At 44.7% G+C, this 22223-nt stretch overlaps 1 protein-coding gene across 2 annotated transcripts in view; it reads right to left on the bottom strand.

Moving 5' to 3' along the window:
• AP1G1 (adaptor related protein complex 1 subunit gamma 1) overlaps nt 1-22223 on the bottom strand; it is a 319248-nt gene that overhangs the window by 35556 nt on the left and 261469 nt on the right. For both annotated transcript variants that reach the window (XM_030204680.1, XM_030204681.1), the window contains 3 exons: nt 10167-10256; nt 9864-9991; nt 2435-2539 (listed from right to left, as the gene is read on the bottom strand). In XM_030204680.1, the coding sequence (XP_030060540.1) occupies nt 2435-2539; nt 9864-9991; nt 10167-10256 (323 nt within the window). The remainder of the gene's footprint in view (nt 1-2434; nt 2540-9863; nt 9992-10166; nt 10257-22223) is intronic.

The following is a 22223-nucleotide window of genomic DNA, read 5'->3' as shown; positions in this document are numbered from 1 at the left end:
TTCGGGTATGTGCTGGGAGAGTACTCTGCGGCTCAGAGGAGGGAAGGCAAAGAGTTGTATCGCTGCAATGGCGGGGAGCAAGAGGGAGCACCGTGGGGCCCCTGGAGGCACGGGGCCATGTGCGACTGCCCCTGTAGCCCCTGCCTAAGACCGGCCCTGGATATACGGTGTAGCAAGATAAAAGGAACGGAGGAATGGAGGAGAAGAGTACAGATAAGAGAGATTTAGCTGATGAATGGAGTTCCAAGGGAGAAGTGTAGGGAGAGGCAAGACTGAGGAGCTGCACAGTGAATGCACTTGTTAAGTCCAACATCTCTCTGTACACACACACTCTCTCTCACAACTCCTTCCTCTTCCCCCCAGCCACAATATAGCATCAGGCCCCACTTCCTTTCTCAATCCCCTTCCCTGAATCTATGTCTTTTCTTGTATTCCAAAGTTGGCGGTGGCGGCAGCAGCAATCCCCATAGGCTGCCCTGCTGCCGGCACCGGCCTCCTCTCTATTGTAACCCACCTCTGAGGAAACAGGAAGTTACATCAGAGAGGCAGGCCGCAGTACAGAGAAGAGGCTAATGCCTCAGTCTATGGGAATCACTGCCGCTGCCTTTTGAAAAACAAGAAAAAAACTTAGATTCAGGGAAGGGGGTTGAGGCAGGAAGGGCAGAGGGAGATGCCAGACCATGGCCGGTGTAGAGGGATGCCGCTCCATGAAGGCCCCCACTCAGTTGGCCTAATGGTAGGGTCTGCAACTGCCTTGAATAATGTAGGGTTAAGTGACTTGCCCAGGAGCTAGAGTGGGAATCGAACCTAGTTCCCCAGTATCTCAGCCCATTGCACTAACCATTAGGCTACTCCTGAAGAAAGGGTCCAGTAACTGCAATGGGAAAAGAGTGAGCAGTGCCTGTGTATTGGAAAGGGGGCAGAGTGATTTTATTGGGAAAGGGGATACTCTGATGGGGATGGAGAAGGGAGAGATGAGGGTGGAGAAGAGGACAATAAGGTTCAGAAGAGATCTTCCCCAGTTATTTGGCTTTTAAGGAAATTCCCCCAGGGTCTTATCATGACAAAATGAACTCAATCCCTGCTTGAAATACTGGCAATTGCTTATGGGATGATTGAAAGCCCCGTGCTCCAAAAATAGCGCTGGAACAGCACAGGGCTTTACCGCACCCTATGATCAGATAATAGCATGCAAATTTAAGCACACTATTATCTCTGATCTCTGCGCTCAGGCACAATCCTCCTGCACTTGTTTGATGGGTCTAGGCTGTCAAAAGCCAGATCTGTCAAACACAGCAGCTGGAGGTCCATGGGATCACCAGACCCCAAGTACTCCCACCCTGAACCAAGCGACATAGGAGCTGGAGGTCCAGCCCCCTCAACCCCCCCCCCCCCCCCCCCCCCCCCAGCATCTCCTCGAATAGAGCCCTGATGGCCCAATGGGCCACAAGTCAAACCCCCCTGGTTCCCACCGACACAGATTCGGGGGGCTGGAGATCCAGTGGGTTTACCTTTATATGGTGTGAAGCCCCACTCAGTGCATCTCAGGCTGGACACCGTCATTTTCGAGGCGGTGCCGATGGAAGAGAAGGGAGGCCATTAGAAGACTAAAAGAAACATTGTTAATTAAGCAGGCTTAATCTTTAGAAATATGTCTGGCGCCTGGGGGGGATTTCAAACCCCCATGAGCAATAGCTTAAGGTCTTTCTGGGGTCAAGGGAAAGGACTGATAAAAGAAAGTCAGTCTTAGTCTTCTCTACTATCAAAAGAGAGTTATTTTCCTTTCATTTCTTTAAGCTCAAATTAACTATTTCTTTACCACATTCCACAATATGCAGACTAAGGAGACAGTGCATACTCATTGTGGAGATTCTGAAACACTGACTGGTTGGGTGTGCCCTGAGGAATGGGCTGAAAAGCGTTGTTCTCAGCTAGTTAAAATATACTTGATTTTATCAGCTTTTAATTAATGCTTCTTTGTAAATTCTTATCACCAATGTGGATAGTTTAGATTCTATTTATGCTTGTCATTTCCCAGCAGATTCTTATTGAGTTCATTGTTACTCACTACAGATCAGGCTGATTTTGTAAATTATGTTTCTTGATTCATATATGCTTTCATTGCCTTTGTTTTTAGTCTAAATTGTTTTACATTATAAGCTTTATTGTATACAATACTATAATTTATTACCTTTATGATACCGTACTTTACATTTTATATTAACTTTGCAAGTTACTTTTGGTAAGGAGACCAATTGTAATTAAAAAAAGAAAAAAAAAACCCATATTGAATTGCAAAATGCAATGAGATTTGTTTGAGCAGCCATGCTGGTCACCATTATGAGTAAGATGATATATCAAACCCAAACAAAAATCAGAATATGTGCTCATATGCTCGTCTAGCACTGCTGCCTGGGAGAAATTACAAACTCACCGCATGTGATCATATTTTTTGAAAAGGGCATTGTACTCCACGGCTCGCTGCTGCAACTCAACATCAATGCTGCTGCCATAGATTGACACCACCTTCTTTATTCGGCTGTGGATAGATAGAAACAATCAATGAAACAGGGGACATTTATCATCACCAGTATCTCTAGCTCTGTGTGAATTCACAGTACTTCAAAAGCCCGGGAAAGTGTTTCTGGTAAAGAATATGATGGGTCGTCTAATCTATGGGTTCATAAGTATTGCCATACTGGGAAAGACCAAAGGTCCATCAAGCCCAGAATCCTGTTTCCAACAGTGGCCAATCCTGGTCACAAATAACCGACAAGATCCCAAAAATGTACAAAACATTTTATACTGCTTATCCCAGAAATAGTGGATTTTCTCCAAGTCCATTTAATAATGGTCTATGGACTTTTCCTTTAGGAAGCCGTCCAAACCTTTTTTTAAACTCCGCTAAGCTAACCGCCTTTACCACATTCTCTGGAAACGAATTCCAGAGTTTAATTACACGTGGAGTGAAGAAAAATTATCTCCGATTCGTTTTATGTCCCTTCTTCTCTAGAGTCAAAGTCCTAACTTTTTCCATTGTCTGCTAAAATTGACCCATGGTCCCCACGTTTTAATGAAAGAGCTCAGGCTCTACACACCAATTCTACCTTGTCATAGATTCTGTGACTAGTTTCAGGGGTCTTGTCTATTGTGGGGTATGTTCCTCAGTGATTATCCCATCCCTGAAGAGTGGCCAGGCATTTGAGTACCGGCACCTTTTTTGCTACAAAAAATGCATTGTGCACGACAACCTATGAATGTGTCTATAATGGGAGCCTGCTAGAAGAGTTTTATACTTTCAGACTACAGCTCTCTGAGCATAATGGCAAGAACAAATGCATTTTTGTAATAGACAATATCACATCGTATGCAAAGAGGGAGATTTCATAAGACCTCATTTTCCACAGTAACTCTAATACCAGGATTACACCCAATGCCATTACTTACTATGTTGCTATGTTAATTTAGATGTCAAGCATTCCATAATTAGGGCAAAAATAAAGTATGCAGTAGTAATGTATGTTTGTTCTTTGGTATGACTAATTTCGTTCCTTTTTTATTGCTGGATTCTTTTCCTTCTTTTAACTTTTTAAATATATTTTGTACACCACTTTGATTGTTTAAAAAAAAAAAAAAAAAAAAGATTCATCAAACAAACAAACATCCCTGTTGGGCTCCTCTCCTCAGTGGCAGAACCTTAGAAAAATGCACCATCAACCTTCACACAGGCTATTAGGAATAGTGAAGTTACTTGCGTCTGGTAGCTCTATATAAATGCTATTAGTAGTAGTAGTACCTGTAGCATGTATTCTCCGAGGACAGCAGGCTGATTCTTCTCATATATGGGTGTTACGTTCCTTACCTGGTTCCAGGCCTGTGCGGCCGATTCGCCGGCGAGGCACGGTCCAGCAGAGATAGCCGGCTATCTTGGTGGTGGTTTCTCCAGGATAGGTCGGCCATTTTGGGATGGGCATCTCAGCTTGTGGCGGCCATCTTGAGGTTGGCCGGCTGCTGGAAGGAAGCCCATATTTGGGCGTTGGGCTTCTCTGCTGATGGGGGCAGCCATCTTGGATCAGCTGCACTTGTTTGAGATTGATTCCTACACTATTTAAAGCCCTGCCTCCAGTCCTTCGTTGCTTCGGCCTCAATTGTGTTTGAGATCCACGCCGGTGCTCCTTGTCTTCAGTTCCAGTGTTCCAGACCTCGGCTTGTTTCCCGGACCTCGCTTGTTTTGCTGCCTGCCTTGACCTTGGACTGTTTTTGACTACTCTTTGACCTATGGATTTCCTGGCTCTTGGACTGTGTCTGTTCTGCTTGCTTGCCTGGTCAGCGGTTGTGCAACCCCCCGGTTCCCGAAGTCCTGGTGGCCGCCTGCACCTGAGAGCTCAACTCTCAGGGGTCATCTCCCAGGTGAAGCTTGGGGTTGTCTGGCTGCCTGACCGAGTGCGGTGTCACTCCATCTTCGCCGTGCTCAGTCGGGGCACAGGGGCTCACAGTTACCAGATCCTAACAATGGGTGACGTCCACGGCAGCCCCAGGTCCGGAAAATCTTCCTAGCAACAAAGGTTGCTAAAGCCTTCGAGCGCGCGGGTGCGCGGCCATCTTCCCGCCTGTTGCGCGAGAGTCCCGCTTCAGTCAACTTATGAAGCAAAACCAAAGAAAGGAACAACTCCAAAGGGGAGGCGGGCGGGTTGGTGAGAACAATCAGCCTGCTGTCCTCGGAGAATACCTGCTACAGGTAAGTAACTTCGCTTTCTCCGAGGACAAGCAGGCTGCTTGTTCTCACATAAGGGTATCCCTAGCCCCCAGGCTCACTCAAAACAACAAACAGGGTCAACTGGGCCTCGCAATGACGAGGACATAACAAAAAATTGACCTACGAAGAAACATCTGAGAGTGCAGCCTGGAACAGAATAAAAATGGGCCTAGGGGGGTGGAGTTGGATTCTAAACCCCGAACAAATTCTGCAGCACCGACTGCCCAACCCGACTGTTGCATCAGCTATCCTGCTGAAGGCAGTAATGAGATGTGAATGTGTGGACTCATGACCACGTCACAGCCTTGCAAATCTCTTCAATAGTGGCTGACTTCAAGTGGGCCACTGACGCCACCATGGCTCTAACACTATGAGCCGTGACATGACCCTCAAGAGTCAGCCCAGCTTGGGCGTAAGTGAAGGAAATGCAATCTGCTAGCCAACTGGAAATGGTGCGTTTCCCGACAGCCACTCCCCTTCTGTTGGGGTCGAAAGAAACAAACATTTGGGCGGACTGTCTGAAGGGACTTGTCCGCTCCACAAAGAAGGCCAATGCTCTCTTGCAGTCCAATGTATGCAACTGACGTTCAGCAGGGTGGGTATGAGGACGGGGAAAAAATGTTGGCAATACAATTGACTGGTTTAGATGGAACTCCGACACCGCCTTCGGCAAGAACTTAGGGTGAGTGTGGAGGAGTACTCTGTTATGATGAAATTTAGTGTAGGGAGCATGGGCTACCAAGGCTTGAAGCTTACTGACTCTACGAGTTGAAGTAACAGCCACCAAGAAAATGACCTTCCAGGTCAAATACTTCAGATGGCAGGGATCCAGTGGCTCAAAAGGAGCTTTCATCAGCTGGGTGAGGACGACGTTGAGATCCCATGACACCGTAGGAGGTTTGACAGGGGGCTTTGACAAAAGCAAACTTCTCATGACTCGAACAACTAAAGGCTGTCCAGAGATAGACTTACCATCTACACGATAATGATAAGCACTAATAGCACTAAGATGAACTCTTGCGGAGTTGGTCTAAAGACCAGACTCTGACAAGTGCAGAAGATATTCAAGCAGGGTCTGTGTAGGACAAGAGCGAGGATCTAGGGCCTTGCTGTCACACCAGACGGCAAACTTCCTCCATTTAAAAGAGTAACACCTCTTCGTGGAATCTTTTCTGGAAGCAAGACTTGGGAGACACCCTCAGAAAGACCCAAGGAGGCGAAATCTACGCCCTCAACATCCAGGCCGTGAGAGCCAGAGACTGGAGGTTGGGATGCAGAAGCGCCCCCTTGTTCTGAGTGATGAGGGTTGGAAAACACTCCAATCTCCACGGTTCTTCGGAGGACAAATCCAGAAGAAGAGGGAACCAGATCTGACGCGGCCAAAAGAGTGCAATCAGAATCATGGTCTTGCTGGAGTTTCAGCAAAGTCTTCCCCACCAGAGGTATGGGAGGATACACATACAGAAGGCCTAACCCCCAATGTAGGAGAAAGGCATCTGAGGCTAGCCTGTCGTAGGCCTGAAGTCTGGAACAGAACTGAGGAACCTTGTGATTGATCTGAGGGGCAAAAAGATCCACGAGGGGGTGCCCCTTGCTCGGAAGACCTTGCGGACAACTGCCCTGTTCAGAGACCACTCATGAGGTTGCATTATCCTGCTCAACCTGTCGGCCAGACTGTTGTTTTCGACTGCCAGATACGTGGCCTGGAGAAACATGCCGTGACGGCAGGCCCAAAGCCACATCTGGACGGCTTCCCAACACAGGGGGTGAGATCCCGTGCCCCCCTGCTTGTTGACATAGTACATGGCAACCTGGTTGTCTGTCTGAATTTGGATAATTTGATTGGACAGCCGATCTCTGAAAGCCTTTAGAGCATTCCAGATCGCTCACAACTCCAGGAGATTGATCTGAAACCTTGATTCCTGAAGGGACCAAGCTCCCTGAGTGTGGCGTCCATCTATATGAGCTCCCCACCCTAGGAGAGATGCATCCGTAGTCAGCACTTTTTGAGGCTCAGGAATTTGGAAGGGACGTCCCAAAGTCAAATTGGATCAAATTGTCCACCATATCAGGGAGTTGTGAAAAGCGGTGGACAACAGGATTGCATCTTCTACATCCCCTGCAGCTTGATACCACTGGGAAGCTAGGGTCCACTGAGCAGATCTCATGTGAAGGCATGCCATGGGAGTCACATGAACTGTGAAGGCCATATGGCCCAGAAGTCTCAACATCTGCCGAGCTGTGATCTGCTGAGATGCTCTGGCCAAGGAAACCAGGGACAGAAGGTTGTCCACCCTCGCCTCGGGAAGATAGGCCCGAGCTGTCAGAGTCCAGCAGAGCTCCTATGAATATTTATGACAAACTCCAGTAGCTCCAGGAGTTGAATAGTCATCCGAATGGACTGTAGAGCTCCTGTCTCCGAGGTGTTCTTCACCAGTCAATCGTCAAGATAAGGGAACACATGCACTCCCAGCCTGCGTAGCGACGCTGCAAAGACTGCCAGGCATTTGGTGAACACCCGGGGCACAGAGGCGAGCCCAAAGGGCAGCACACAATACTGAAATTGTTGTGTTCCCAGACGGAATTGAAGATACTGCATCGGGATGTGAGTATAAGCATCCTTCAAGTCCAGGGAGCATAGCCAGTCGTTTTTCTGAATCATGGGAAGAAGGGTGCCCAGGGAAAGCATCCTGAACTTTTCTCGAATCAGATATTTGTTCAGGGCCCTTAGGTCTAGGATGGGATGCATCCCCCCTGTTTTCTTTTGCACAAGGATGTACCTGGAATAGAACCCCAGCCCTTCTTGTCCCGGTGGCATGGGCTTGACCGCACTGGCGGTGAGAAGAGCGGAGTGTTCCTCTGCAAGTACCTGCTTGTGCTGGGAGCTGTAGGACTGAGCTCTCAGTGGGCAATTTGGAGGTTTGGAGATCAAATTGAGGGAGTATCCCCGTCGGACTATTTGAAGAGCCCACCGATCGGAGGTTACAAGAGGCCACCTTTGGCATGGATAGTTTTACTGCGGCTATGCTCGCCTGGAGCCAGTCAAAAGCCCGTCCCTTGCTTTTGCTGGGGAGCTGCAGGGGCCTGTCTAGGCGCACGCTGTTGATGTGAATTAGCGCACTGGGTCTGAGCCTGAGCAGGCTGTCAGGAAGGTGGATTGTACCTACATTTATTGTAAACATAGGGAGCATTCCTCCTTCCCTCGTAAAAACATCTACCTGATGAGGTAGATGCTGAAGGCACCCTGTGGGAGAGTTTGTCGAATGCGGTTTCCACTGGTGGAGCTGCTCTACCACCTGTTCGACCTTCTCGCCGAAAATATTATCCCCCAGCAAGGAACATCCGCAAGCTGCTGCTGGACTCGATTGTCGAGGTCAGAGGCACGCAGCCATGAGAGTCTGCGCATCACTATACCTTGAGCAGCGGCTCTGGACGCTACATCAAAAGAATCGTAAGTACCCCTGGACAGGAATTTACGACACGCCTTCAGCTGTCTGACCACCTCCTGAAAAGGCCTGGCCTGCTCCGAAGGGAGCTGATCGACCAGGTCCGCCAGTTGCTTCACATTATTCCGCAAGTGAATGCTCGTGTAGAGCTGGTAGGCCTGAATTTTGGAGATGAGCATAGCTGACTGGTAGGCCTTCCTCCCAAAAGAGTCCAAAGTCTGAGCCTCCCAAGCTGCCAGAAGACCGACACATCGGCACCTCCTGTATAGAGGGTGAGCGGTCCTCTCGGCGCCGACGCTTCTTGGATGCCGAATCCCTCGGCTCTCCGGAGCTCTCAGTACAGTGTCTGGAAGAAGAATGATGATGGTGCTTCTTAGCCTTCGCTCGACGCCCATCATTAAGACTCCTTGGTACCAAAGAGGATGTGGAATCCTCACGCCTCCTTGAGGCTGGGTCCGACAAAGGTCGGTCCCGGGGGGCCTGCATAGCAGTAGGCCTCAAGACAGGTGGAGCCCACTCGATGCCTCGCTGCTCCCAGCGCGATGTGGTCGTTCAGCAGCCATTACCTGCACTCTCGAAGTCGATGCATTCCTCGACGTCTACGACCTTGGTACCGATGTCGAAGGACCGGACCAATCAGCAAAAGGTCTTTCACGCTGAGCCTCCCAAGACACTTGGGTCTGCTTTTTCATCAGAGCTTACAAGCAGCTGGCAAATGTTCGGCCCAAGGCACTGGAGACACCATGCGTGAGATGGTCCGGTTGCAGCGACTACAACGTTTGAAGCCGCTGGGAGTCCTCGATGACATGTAAGGAAAAATAGCGGCTGCGAAATTAAAGGACTCGATTGTGCCAAATAAAAAGGCACAAAGGGGGGGGGGGGGGGGGGGGGGGGAGAGACCCGGCCGAGCAGCCTAAAAGGCGACCGCGATGAAAAAGAAATAAGGGAAATAACTCTCTCTTTTTTTTTTTTGAGAAGAACTAGAAATGAAAAAGAAAAAAGGGGGGGGGGGGGGGGGGGGAAGCGGTGAAACGCAAAAATTAGTCTCCTGAGCTGAAAACTGAGTGCCGTTGAGAAATAACGTGTCACTCAAGACGCGGTCAAAAAGAAACTGAGGGACTCACACTCGTGTCACGGGCAGGAAGCCGTTCACGCATGCACGGTGTGCTCAGCCCACGCGACGGAGCATTCGAGAGACTTCTTCGTTTGCTCTCAAGTTTTTTCCGGTCTCCTGGGCCGTCGCGGACGACGACCCAATGGTGAGAATAATCAGCCTGCTTGTCCTCGGAGAATACATATACTAAGACCAGAACTACTCTTTTTCTACCAATCCTCTGCCCCAAGACTGCCAACATGTATATTGTGTAAAAGTAGGTGACTCTGAGGCATATTTTCAAAGCACTTAGCCTTCCAAAGTTCCATAGAAACCTATTGATGCTTATTGTAGGAATTGAATAACTCCTCATTATCTGACCATGCACAAAAACCTTTTATTAAGCACATACAGCATCCATACTACTAAGCACAGAGGTATGCGCGCTCACACACAGAGACTCTCATTTACTAATTGTACGTATACATACTAAGCCTCCTCCCTATATTTTATTGTGTACACACATTCAAAACCTTCTCATTTAGACATGCACCCTTTCAGTTCTTACTTGACAGTGCTGGTAAATCTAGTTGAATTCTTCATTATGGCAGTGAGTGCATAGCCTCGTGTCACTGATGCGGACATATTTGATATCAGAACGCTCTCCAATATGTCAAGGACCTCATCCTCTGTCACCTGAGCATAAAGAAAAACAATAGTTAGTAAGGCCCTATATGACAAGCCTAAGTACGATGAGGTTAGTTTGAGCACTCTCACTGTATACAGGGTGAAAGACCACATAGCTCGAACAATCCCTTCAGAGTGGGAATTCGTACAACTGTTATTCACTCTTCTCCAGTATATACTATACCTGGACTGGTTCCTCCTCTTCGCACTGACCCGATACTAGCAAATCACCATATTCTCCCATACACCAGGATGCCACCTGTACTAGAGGTTGCTGTAGAAGCAAAGTTGGGAAAGGAAATATAATGTGAAAATCCAATAAACAGTCATTTCTTCTCATTTTATATGTATACCAGAGTTTGATTTTCCTTGCCTTTCTTAGGGCACAGACCGTAGAAGTCTACCCAGTACTGTTCTTGTACTAAGTTCTGCACCTTTACAAAATAATGTGGTTATTTAGTCAGATGTGATTAAAGTAAAATTTGTTCTCACCTGCTAATTTCCTTTTCTGGAGCCCTGCTACACCATGTCTCCCAACCAGCAGATAGAAGCAGACAATACTGATATTCCAGTTACAACATCACTAGTAAAAGGAGTGGTGCATCTCTAGATTTTGCTAACATATTATTGCAAAAGCAGATCTGAAGCACCTGGACAACATTAGGGCACAGCATCATAGCTTAACATGTGTCGAGTCCTGGATGTTTAATAAAGTGCAAGTTTTTATATCATCTGCTGTCCCCCCTTCTTTTCGTTGTCCTTGTTGTGACTTATGACCATTTAACCATGCTCTGTTTTCTATCTTTCAACCAGTTCTTAATATGACACTGTCTCTTATCGCAGTAGGAACAGTGTGGCGCTATACTGCCCCTATGCTCAGAGCTAATAGCATGCAAATATAGGCATGCTATTAGCTCTGATCATAGGGGAAAAGTGCGGGAGGATTGTGCCTGAGCATGCACTCAGGCACAATCCTCCCACAGTAGTTTGACAGGTCTGGGCTGTCAAAAGCCCAGACCTGTCAAAATGAGGAGATGGAGGTCTATGGGATTCCCAGACCTCTGTCAGCTACCACCCCAAGACAGCCAACAACTCCAACCCCCCCCCCCCCCCCCCCCACCGTGGGGTGCCACCTCAAACCCCATCCTCCTTGGTGGTCTAGCAGAGCCCTCTTCCCCCCCCACCATTTCTCTCCGATGGGGGAGGGAGTAGCACGTCCCTCCTCATCCAGCACCACCTTCAAAATGGCAGCAACCTGCCCAGTGAATCCTGGGATGCGCTGGGCAGGTCTTCCCTACTTTGTAAGGGAGCTTTGAAGGCAGCACTGGATGAGAAGGGAGTGTGCTACTCCCTCCTCCATCAGAGAGGTACAGGGAGGAAGGGGAAGGGCTCCGCTAGACCACCAGGGAGGATGGGGTTTGGGATGGCAGCCCACTTTGGCCACCAGGGATTTGGGTGTTCAGGGGGGATTAGGGAGTCTGGAGATCCACTGGACCTCCAGCCCCCTGGGCCCTCATGTTGGGGGATTTGAGGACTGCTGATGTCCTTCCCCCTGTGTCGCTGTCCCAGGGCAGGGGGGTTTGGGGGGGGCACTAGGCCACCAGGGCCTTGACAGCTTTGGTGGGGGGAGGGGCCTGCAAGCATGCAAATAAGGCTCCACATTCCTCCCCAATGCTCCGCAAACCCTAACACCAGCTCTGAGCTGGCGTAGGGTTTGCTGCAGAAGCAGTGCCAATGCTTGGCGCACTACCCACTGAACAATGGGGAGGAACAGGTAATGCCCTGTTTAGCATGAATTTGCATGCTCACTGCATTCAGAGCTGGCGAATGCGTATGCTTGTCGGCTCTGATCATCGGGCGGGAGCAAACAAGGGCACTGGTATGGTGCAATTGGCCTCTAGTGCCCGCATTTGCTTCTGATCATTGCGGCATCAGGAATCAGTTCATGAAGTACTTTATCAAATGCCTTCTGAAAATCCACATACACAATATCAACTGGCTCACCGTTAACCATGTTTGTTCACCCCATCAAAGAAATGTAGATTTGTGAAGCAAGATTTCCCTTGGTTAAACCTAAATTGGCTTTGCCCCATTAATCCATGCCTATGTATATGCTCAGTAAGTTTATTCTTTACAATAATCTCTACCATTTTGCTCAGCACCAACATCAGGCTCACTGGTGTATAGTTTCCCAGTCACCATTGGAACCCTTTTTAAAAATTGGTATTACAATTTCATGTGAGATATAGAAAGTTAGTTTTGTCTACTTGGGAGGTATACATCCAATCAATGCCAGATAGAGCATATAGCCTCATATTGAATTCTTTTTTCATAATTCTGGTTTGGGGGGTGGGGTGTTCCTGGTCATTAGACTCATGGTTTTTTTGTTCTGTTTCTCAATTGGTTTTGGTCTTTGGTTGTGTTCGGTGAAGTGCCAAGCTCTAGTGTTTCTTTGTACGTCCAGGTTCACTTGGAATGTTTAACTGTTTAAGTTGTTCTTACAGGTTTCTTATTTCTCTTTTTTGATTGCTTTCTATAATAAAGGGATGGATTGATGGTCAGGTTGACAGGGGAGTATAAAAGCACAGCTCCTCATGTTCTACATTTCTATTCTGTGGTCAACGTTAATATTTTTGGATAATTTTCTACTTTGTACACGATGGATTACTATGACTGAGTGTCTAACCCTATTCCTGTGGAGGGTTTCCATAACTTTTCAGTTTGCGGTTTGAGGATGATGATTTGGGGTTTTTTGAAATAATGCTGTTGTGTATTCTGGTTACTTTGTTTATTGTGCATTTTGAATTCCTGACTTCCAAGCTAATAAACAGATTTAAACATAAAAACTGGCATTACACTGGCCACCCTCCAATCTTCTGGTACTATGCTTGATTTTAAAGATAACTTACATAATACTGCTGTAAGTTCATTTTTTAGTTCTATCAGTACTCTGGGATGTATACCATCCTGTCCAGGTGATTTGCTTCTCTTTAATTTATCAAATTGCCTCATTCCATGTTCCAGGTTTACAGAGATTTTTTTCAGTTCATCCAGCTCATCAACATTAAATACCATTTCTGGTATGGATATTCATTTAGTCTCTCCGCTATGGCCTTGTCCTCCCTGACTGCCCCTTTTACCCTTCCAACATCTAGCAGTCCAACAGATTCTTACTGGCTTCTTGCTTGTAATATACCTAAAAGAGTTTTAAATATGTGTTTTTGCCTCCAAGGAAAGCTTCTTTTCTAAAGTCTCTCTATGCCTTCCTTATTAGTACTTTGCATTTGACTTCCCATTTCTTATGCTGATTTCTATTATCTTCAGTTGGGTCCTCCTTCCATTTTCTTAAGGATGTGCTTTACCTCTAATAGCCTCTTTTACCTCACTCTTGCCAGCAGTTTGGCCTTTCTTCTGCCTTTTCTGAAACGTAGAATATATCTTGTTTGGACTTGCAGGATAGTATTTCTGAACAACATGCCTGATGTAAATTTTTGACCTTTGCAGCTCCTGGAAACCGTGTTTTATCGGCGGGTGGGAAGGCACTCGCGCATGAGCAGTGGAGCATGTCTCGTGCTCCACAAACCTCTTAATAGCTTGTTATAAGCTCTGGACCAGGCAACGTGGAATCGCAAAGGCTGTTGTTTTTGCCCGTAACATAAGTGGAGCAAAGGAGCATACCATGCTCGAAAGCCCAACACTACATCCGAACGGCCTACATATAAAGAAAGTGTGATCTGGTGCCCACTGCTTGTTAGTGAGAATATAAGGCTTCTGCTGTCCTCGGAGAATACCTGCTGCTACATGTAGGTATCTTCGCTTTCTCTTCCAGACAGCAGACCAAAAATTATGTAATTTAATACAGGAATATAGTAAATGTTCTAAAGTACCAGCAGGTTTACTACAAGACCAACAAATGTTTGATAACGCATTGATTACCCTGTGTTTTTTGGCACATGTCCAAATAACTTTATAAAATTATGAAGAATGACTGCAAAATAGATGCAGAGGTCAATGATCTATTAGTTTTAGACCAAACAAAATGACCAATATCTATAGTTTAGACATGTTGTACACAATTATTAGTCAATGGGAGTTTAGAGAGAAACATTTTAAGAAAATGAAAAAAAAAAAAAAGAGTAGAAGCTGTTTTCCCTGAAATTAATGCTTCTAACAAAACTTTGAAATTTCAGTTTCAGGAGAGGAAGATTTACAATTAGAAATCATATTTGCAGAGAGTAAAGCCGATCTTAATTTTAAATATCGCTGCATAAAATCAACAAAGTGTTCCAAAAACTCCAGACCTTTGAACTATCTTATTATTTTAATCTTATTAAATCAATCTCCTATCTTTTGCTATTGAATGGTTGAGGTTTTATAGCCATTACCTGCAACTCACCATTGCCCTGCTTATAATATGAAGAGCAGTAAGGAGATTATCACTTCTTATGGCTTTATTTTAGTCCTTTGTCTGTTATTAATTCTTATTGTCTTATTTGCTGTTAACTGTCTCTTAATAGTTTATACAGCATTACATTGTATCATTTTGAATTATATTAATAACTTGTATTATTGGCTTTAACCTCTAACTGCCAATTATTGCATTATATTGCAGGGTAATACTGACCTATAAGTGCCTATATTGCATTATATTGAATATCATTACTGTTTATTATAATCTTATTAGTTCTACTGGTCTTATTGCATTAGATTGCATTTTACTAAACTGAACTATTAATTGTATGTTTCACCAGTAATTCTACCCTAAACTGTTAGTCATTTATTTCCCATTAACCTTACTGTTACACGAATCAATGCCAAAATTAATATTACCAAATTGATCTTAATAATTTACTCCCTGTCCCTGATCTCTCATGTATTGACCATCACTCCCACAGACATTACCTAATCCTTGCAGATTACCTAAATATAATACTCCTCACCAGAAGAATAACAACCAATTACAGTGGTGGAAATAAGTATTTGATCCCTTGCTGATTTTGTAAGTTTGCCCACTGACAAAGACATGAGCAGCCCATAATTGAAGGGTAGGTTATTGGTAACAGTGAGAGATAGCACATCACAAATTAAATCCGGAAAATCACATTGTGGAAAGTATATGAATTTATTTGCATTCTGCAGAGGGAAATAAGTATTTAATCCCTCTGGCAAACAAGACCTAATACTTGGTGGCAAAACCCTTGTTGGCAAGCACAGCGGTCAGACGTCTTCTGTAGTTGATGATGAGGTTTGCACACATGTCAGGAGGAATTTTGGTCCACTCCTCTTTGCAGATCATCTCTAAATCATTAAGAGTTCTGGGCTGTCGCTTGGCAACTCGCAGCTTCAGCTCCCTCCATAAGTTTTCAATGGGATTAAGGTCTGGTGACTGGCTAGGCCACTCCATGACCCTAATGTGCTTCTTCCTGAGCCACTCCTTTGTTGCCTTGGCTGTATGTTTTGGGTCATTGTCGTGCTGGAAGACCCAGCCACGACCCATTTTTAAGGCCCTGGCGGAGGGAAGGAGGTTGTCACTCAGAATTGTACGGTACATGGCCCCATCCATTCTCCCATTGATGCGGTGAAGTAGTCCTGTGCCCTTAGCAGAGAAACACCCCCAAAACATAACATTTCCACCTCCATGCTTGACAGTGGGGACGGTGTTCTTTGGGTCATAGGCAGCATTTCTCTTCCTCCAAACACGGCGAGTTGAGTTCATGCCAAAGAGCTCAATTTTTGTCTCATCTGACCACAGCACCTTCTCCCAATCACTCTCGGTATCATCCAGGTGTTCACTGGCAAACTTCAGACGGGCCGTCACATGTGCCTTCCGGAGCAGGGGGACCTTGCGGGCACTGCAGGATTGCAATCCGTTATGTCGTAATGTGTTACCAATGGTTTTCGTGGTGACAGTGGTCCCAGCTGCCTTGAGATCATTGACAAGTTCCCCCCTTGTAGTTGTAGGCTGATTTCTAACCTTCCTCATGATCAAGGATACCCCACGAGGTGAGATTTTGCGTGGAGCCCCAGATCTTTGTCGATTGACAGTCATTTTGTACTTCTTCCATTTTCTTACTATGGCACCAACAGTTGTCTCCTTCTCGCCCAGTGTCTTACTGATGGTTTTGTAGCCCATTCCAGCCTTGTGCAGGTGTATGATCTTGTCCCTGACATCCTTAGACAGCTCCTTGCTCTTGGCCATTTTGTAGAGGTTAGAGTCTGACTGATTCACTGAGTCTGTGGACAGGTGTCTTTCATACAGGTGACCATTGCCGACAGCTGTCTGTCATGCAGGTAACGAGTTGATTTGGAGCATCTACCTGGTCTGTAGGGGCCAGATCTCTTACTGGTTGGTGGGGGATCAAATACTTATTTCCCTCTGCAGAATGCAAATAAATTCATATACTTTCCACAATGTGATTTTCCGGATTTAATTTGTGATGTGCTATCTCTCACTGTTACCAATAACCTACCCTTCAATTATGGGCTGCTCATGTCTTTGTCAGTGGGCAAACTTACAAAATCAGCAAGGGATCAAATACTTATTTCCACCACTGTAAAAGGAAAATCCACTACATATGGTTACAACCAATTTAAAGGAAAGAAAGGACAAAATAAGACTAGACTACAAGAGGATAGACAACTTATAAAAATTAATACATCTTCAACCCTTACAGAATCCTACCAACCAATCCAACTGGGTTATATAAATGCCAGGTCAGCAGTCAATAAAACAACAACTATAACAGACTGGATCTTATTAGATAATCTTGATCTTCTCTTTATCAGTGAGACCTGGATCCATGATCCTAAAGACCCAATAATTCTAGACCTATGCCCCACTGGTTACAAAATTACCCACTGGACAAGGAATGGACAAAGAGGAGGAGGTATAGCCATAATTCATAGATCCCACTTTACTGTTACTACCATAACCAAATCTATACTTTCCCAACCGGAAATTGCCTCAGTCAGAATTAATCATATAAATCTACTTGACCACCTTAATGTAGTCCTGTTTTACAGACCCCCAGGAAACTGGCTTGATTGTCAAACACACTTTATGGACTTTACATCAAATACATGTATTTCAACCTCTAACCTTATTATAGCAGGGGATATTAATCTCCACCTTGAAGACCTTAACTCTATTAATGTACGTGAATGCATGGATCTCTCCTTATTATGGGATCTTCATTGGCCAAATATGGAACCAACCCATATTAAAGGACATTCATTTGATATCATCACACACAAATTCTCAACAGACCTAAATATTTTATTTACATCTACAAAATGGACAGCTGTACCATGATCTGATCATTACAAACTAAATCTTATCCTCCAATGGCGAAAAAATGACTTACACCATGTTAAAGAACGCTTATCCTATACCACAAGAGGTCAAATTAACCCGGTTATGTTTCGGCAACAATTTTATAATGAAGAAGGGTCAGCTCAAATGGATTCAATTCACTTTCTTCAAGAATGGGACAACAGGTGCAGAAGCATTTTAGATAACATAGCTCCATTACAAACTAGAACCTCACGCAGAAAAAACTCAATACCATGGTTTAATGACGAACTGAAAAAACTAAAAACCCAAGTTAGAAGGTTAGAACGAACATGGAATAAAAAGAAAGATGACTCCACATTCAATGCTTGGAAACATTTACAAAGAAAATACAAATATACCAGATGAACTAAAAGAGCATATTACAAAACTAAAATTGGACCAGACTATAATGATACACATAAACTCTTCCAACTAGTGAGCAAACTACTAAATACCACACCTATTACCTCTAATAGCCCAAACATCCCTTCAGCACATAATCTTGCTAATTACTTCAAAGAGAAAAATGTTAAGTTACGGCTCAAGTTACCTATTAATTCCACAGACTACCTAAACTTTCTTGACTGTCTTGATCCACTCCCCGGTATACATCCAGCAGACAGAGCCTGGACTAACTTTGATACACTTCTGAACGATTCCATCTCCCAAGCCCTCAAAAAGTTCACCAAGTCCCACTGCAAACTAGATATCTGCCCTAACAACCTTATAAAATCAGCTCCTCAACAATTCATATCTGACATCACGCTACATTTGAATTACATACTACAAAATGGACTATTCCCAAAGGATAAAGGAAATATCTTACTCACCCCTATACCCAAGGACTCAAAGAAAAACGCAAATGACTTAACCAATTATCGCCCAGTAGCGTCTATCCCCCTGATAACCAAAGTAATGGAAGGTATGGTGACCAAACAACTTACTAATTACTTAGATAAATTTTCTATTCTTCATGACTCTCAATCAGGATTTCGATCTAACCACAGCACCGAAACAGTATTAACTACTCTTCTTACTAAATTCAAACGAGCAATTGCAACTGGCAACAACATACTCCTCCTACAGTTTGACACGTCCAGTGCATTTGATATGGTAAGCCATAAGATACTATTAAACATTCTGGGATACTTCGGAGTTGGAGGTAACATTCTCAATTGGTTTAGAGGTTTTCTAACTATAAGATCATATCAAGTGAAATCCAACTTGAATATGTCAGCTATATGGATACCGGAATGCGGAGTTCCCCAAGGATCTCCACTCTCCCCGACCCTTTTCAACCTAATGATGACACCCCTGGCCAAGATATTATCCAATCACGGCCTCAATCCATATATATATGCAGACGATGTAACGATCTACATCCCGTTCAAATATAATCTAACGGAAATTATGGACAACATTAACCAAAGCTTCCAAATCATTCATTCATGGGCAAATGCTTTTCAATTAAAACTTAACGCTGAAAAAACCGCAATGCTTTATACTTACATCACAACATAACACAAACAAATTCACCTCCATAACCACTCCAAACTTTTCCCTTCCTGTCTCAGACACCCTGAAGATTCTCGGAGTTACCACTGATTGCAATCTCACACACGAAAACCATGTGAAGAATATAACCAGAAAGATGTTTCAGTCAATGTGGAAACTCAGAAGACTAAAACCGTTCTTCCCAAGAGGTATTTTTCGCAACATGGCACAATCAATGGTGCTGAGTCATTTAGACTACCGTAATGCGCTGTATGCTGGTTGTAAAGAGCATATCATCAAAAAACTACAGACAGCCCAGAACACTGTAGCTAGACTCATATTTGGAAAGACAAAATATGACAGTGCAAAACCCCTTAGAGAGAAGCTCCATTGGCTTCCAGTTAAAGAATGTATTGTGTTCAAAGCCTGCACTCTGGTTCATAAAGTAATTCATGGAAATGCTCCGGCCTACATGTCAGACCTTATTGATTTGCCACCCAGGAACGCTAAAAGATCATCATGCACATTCCTGGGACTTCATTTCCCTAGTTGTAAAGGTCTAAAATACAAACTAGTACATGCGTCCTGCTTTCCCTACATTGGCACACAGTTGTGGAATGCATTACCACTTGATCTGAAAAATATTCACAACCTAATCAGCTTTTGAAAATCACTAAAGACTTTTCTTTTTAATAAGACTTACCATAATAATCAATAATAGAAATTCCAATGCATCATTACTTACTTGATAGTCTGACTGTTTCTGATTTACTGAATTGTTTATATCCATTATGCTACACTTGTTTTTTTTGTATGCAACCAATGGTTTATCTACTCTTGAATAGTGCATGATGTATTATTGTAAGCCACATTGAGTCTGCAAATAGGTGGGCAAATGTGGGATACAAATGCAATAAATAAATATTTTAAAAATTATGAATATTTTGTTTGCAAATTACAAAAGGAGCCAACTGAATTGTCCTTTATAACATCATAGATCCGATATATACCATGCTCATCCCAAAGAGTCCAAATAGCCATTTTCTAATGGTCAGCTCAACTGTTCTACACAGATGGGTTGCTATACCTTCCTACCAGCAGGTAGAGGTAAAGACTGAATTTTACCAGTGACATCACCGGTATAAGCTGTGGTACCCCCTGGAAGATTCCAGTATTGTTTTCTACCTTCTGCCATAGCTCCACGCTTTGTTGGTCACAACCGTGCAGCGTGATTGAGCCTAAGGGCTGCTCCTAGGCTTACATATTTGGCCTGTGCCTAATCGAGTGCAGAGTTTGGCTCCACAGCCCCCAGTTGACACTTGATAGTGCTACTGGTTGTGGATTTGGGCTCAGTCCCCTGGGACATTGCCCGATGGTGTGGATCCCTATCACCCCACTCCCGCCTTGCCCAGCATCTTTGTGGAGTGGATTCCCCCCCCCCCCCCCCCAACTCCACTGCAACCCCTGGTTTCCTTTTTTTTTGGAGCCTGTCAGCTCTTCCCTGTGATAGGGAATAGAACTGATTTTTGTTGCTACTGCAGCTTTAAGAGCGCTGTAACAAATGTCTGAATAATACAGTGGGGGGGCTTTCCTTCATTTTTGTATGATTTAAATTACCCCAATATTGACTGGATAAATGTAACATCAGGGAATGCTAGGGAGATAAAGTTCCTAGATGAAATCAAGGACTGCTTTATGGAGCAGCTGGTTCAGAAACCAACAAGAGGGACAGCAATTCTAGATCTAGACATTAAGGGACCGCATGAGCTGATGCAGGAGGTAACCTGTTGAGGCAACTTGAAAACAGTGATCATAGCATGATCAAATTTGATTTAGCAACTGGAGTAAGTGCTCAGAGGAAATTCAATACATTAGCACTTAATTTTCAAATAGGAGATTTGCTAGGACCGCTGCTTTTTAATATATTTATAAATGATTTAGAGATGGGAGTAACTAGCGAGGTAATTAAATTTGCTGATGACACAAAGTTATTTAAAGTCGAAAAATTACAGAAGGACCTTACGAGACTGGGCGGCTAAATGGCAGATGACGTTTAATGTGAGCAAGTGCAAGGTGATGCATGTGGGAAAAAAAGAACCCGAATTATAGCTACGTCATGCAAGGTTCCACGTTAGGAGTTACGGACCAAGAAAGGGATCTGGGTATTGTCGTCGATAATACACTGAAACCTTCTGCTCAGTGTGCTGCTGCGGCTAGGAAAGCAAATAGAATGTTGGGTATTATTAGGAACTTTGAGTATTGTGTTCAATTCTGGTCGCCGCATCTCAAGAAAGATATAGTAGAACTGGAAAAGGTGCAGCAAAGGACGACTAAAATGATAGCGGGGATGGGACGACTTCCCTATGAAGAAAGACTAAGGAGGCTAGGGCTTTTCAGCTTGGAGAAGAGACGGCTGAGGGGAGACATGCTAGTTTCCAAAAATACTAGGACTAGGGAGCATGCGATTAAACTACAGTGTAGTAAATTTAAAACAAATCGGAGAAATTTTTCTTCACCCAACACGTAATTAAACTCTGGAATTCGTTGCCGGAGAACTTGGTGAAGGCGGTTAGCTTGGCAGAGTTTAAAAAGGGGTTAGACGGTTTCCTAAAGGACAAATCCATAAACCACTACTAAATGGAATTGGGAAAAATCCACAATTCCAGGAATAACATGTATAGAATGTTTGTACGTTTGGGATGCTTGCCAGGTGCCCTTGGCCTGGATTGGCCGCTGTCGTGGACAGGATGCTGGTCTTTTCCCAGTGTGGCATTACTTATGTACTTATGAGATAATGCTAAAATGTGGACAATGGTAACTCACGTATAGGGAATCTCTAGCTACCAGGCTCACCGAAAACAACCACCATTGGTCAAATGGCCTCGCAATAGTGAGAACATAACATAAATTAACCTGAAACTATATACAAACTATGTGAAAGTGCAGCCTGGAACAGAAGAAAATGGGCCTAGCGCGGTGGAGCTGGATTCTAGACCCAATACTGTCTGTCCAAACAGACTGTCACGATGGGTATGTGATGTGAATGTGTGGACCAAAGACCATGTTGCAACCTTGCAAATTTCTTCATTGGAAGGTGACCGCAAGTGGCCTACCAACACAGCCATGGCTCTGAAATTGTGAGCCTTGACATGACCCTCCAGGGTCAGCCCAGCCTGGGCATAAGTGAAAGAAATGCAATCTGCCAGCCAATTAGATTGTGCGTTTCCTGGTGACCCCCATCTTTTTGGGATTCCCCCCCCCCCTCCCAGAAAAAAGTTGGGAGGACTGTCTGTGGGGCTTAATCCGCTCCATGTAATAGGCCTATGCTTGCTTGCAGTCCAATATATGCAAGGTGCTCTCGCTAGGATGGCCATGAGGTCGGGGAAAGAATGTTGGCAAGACAATTGACTGGTT

Source organism: Microcaecilia unicolor, chromosome 5, assembly GCF_901765095.1.
Source record: "Microcaecilia unicolor chromosome 5, aMicUni1.1, whole genome shotgun sequence".
Taxonomy (NCBI): domain Eukaryota; kingdom Metazoa; phylum Chordata; class Amphibia; order Gymnophiona; family Siphonopidae; genus Microcaecilia; species Microcaecilia unicolor.
The sequence above is the reverse complement of the archived record's forward strand: the minus strand, read 5'-3'. Positions and strand labels throughout refer to the sequence as shown.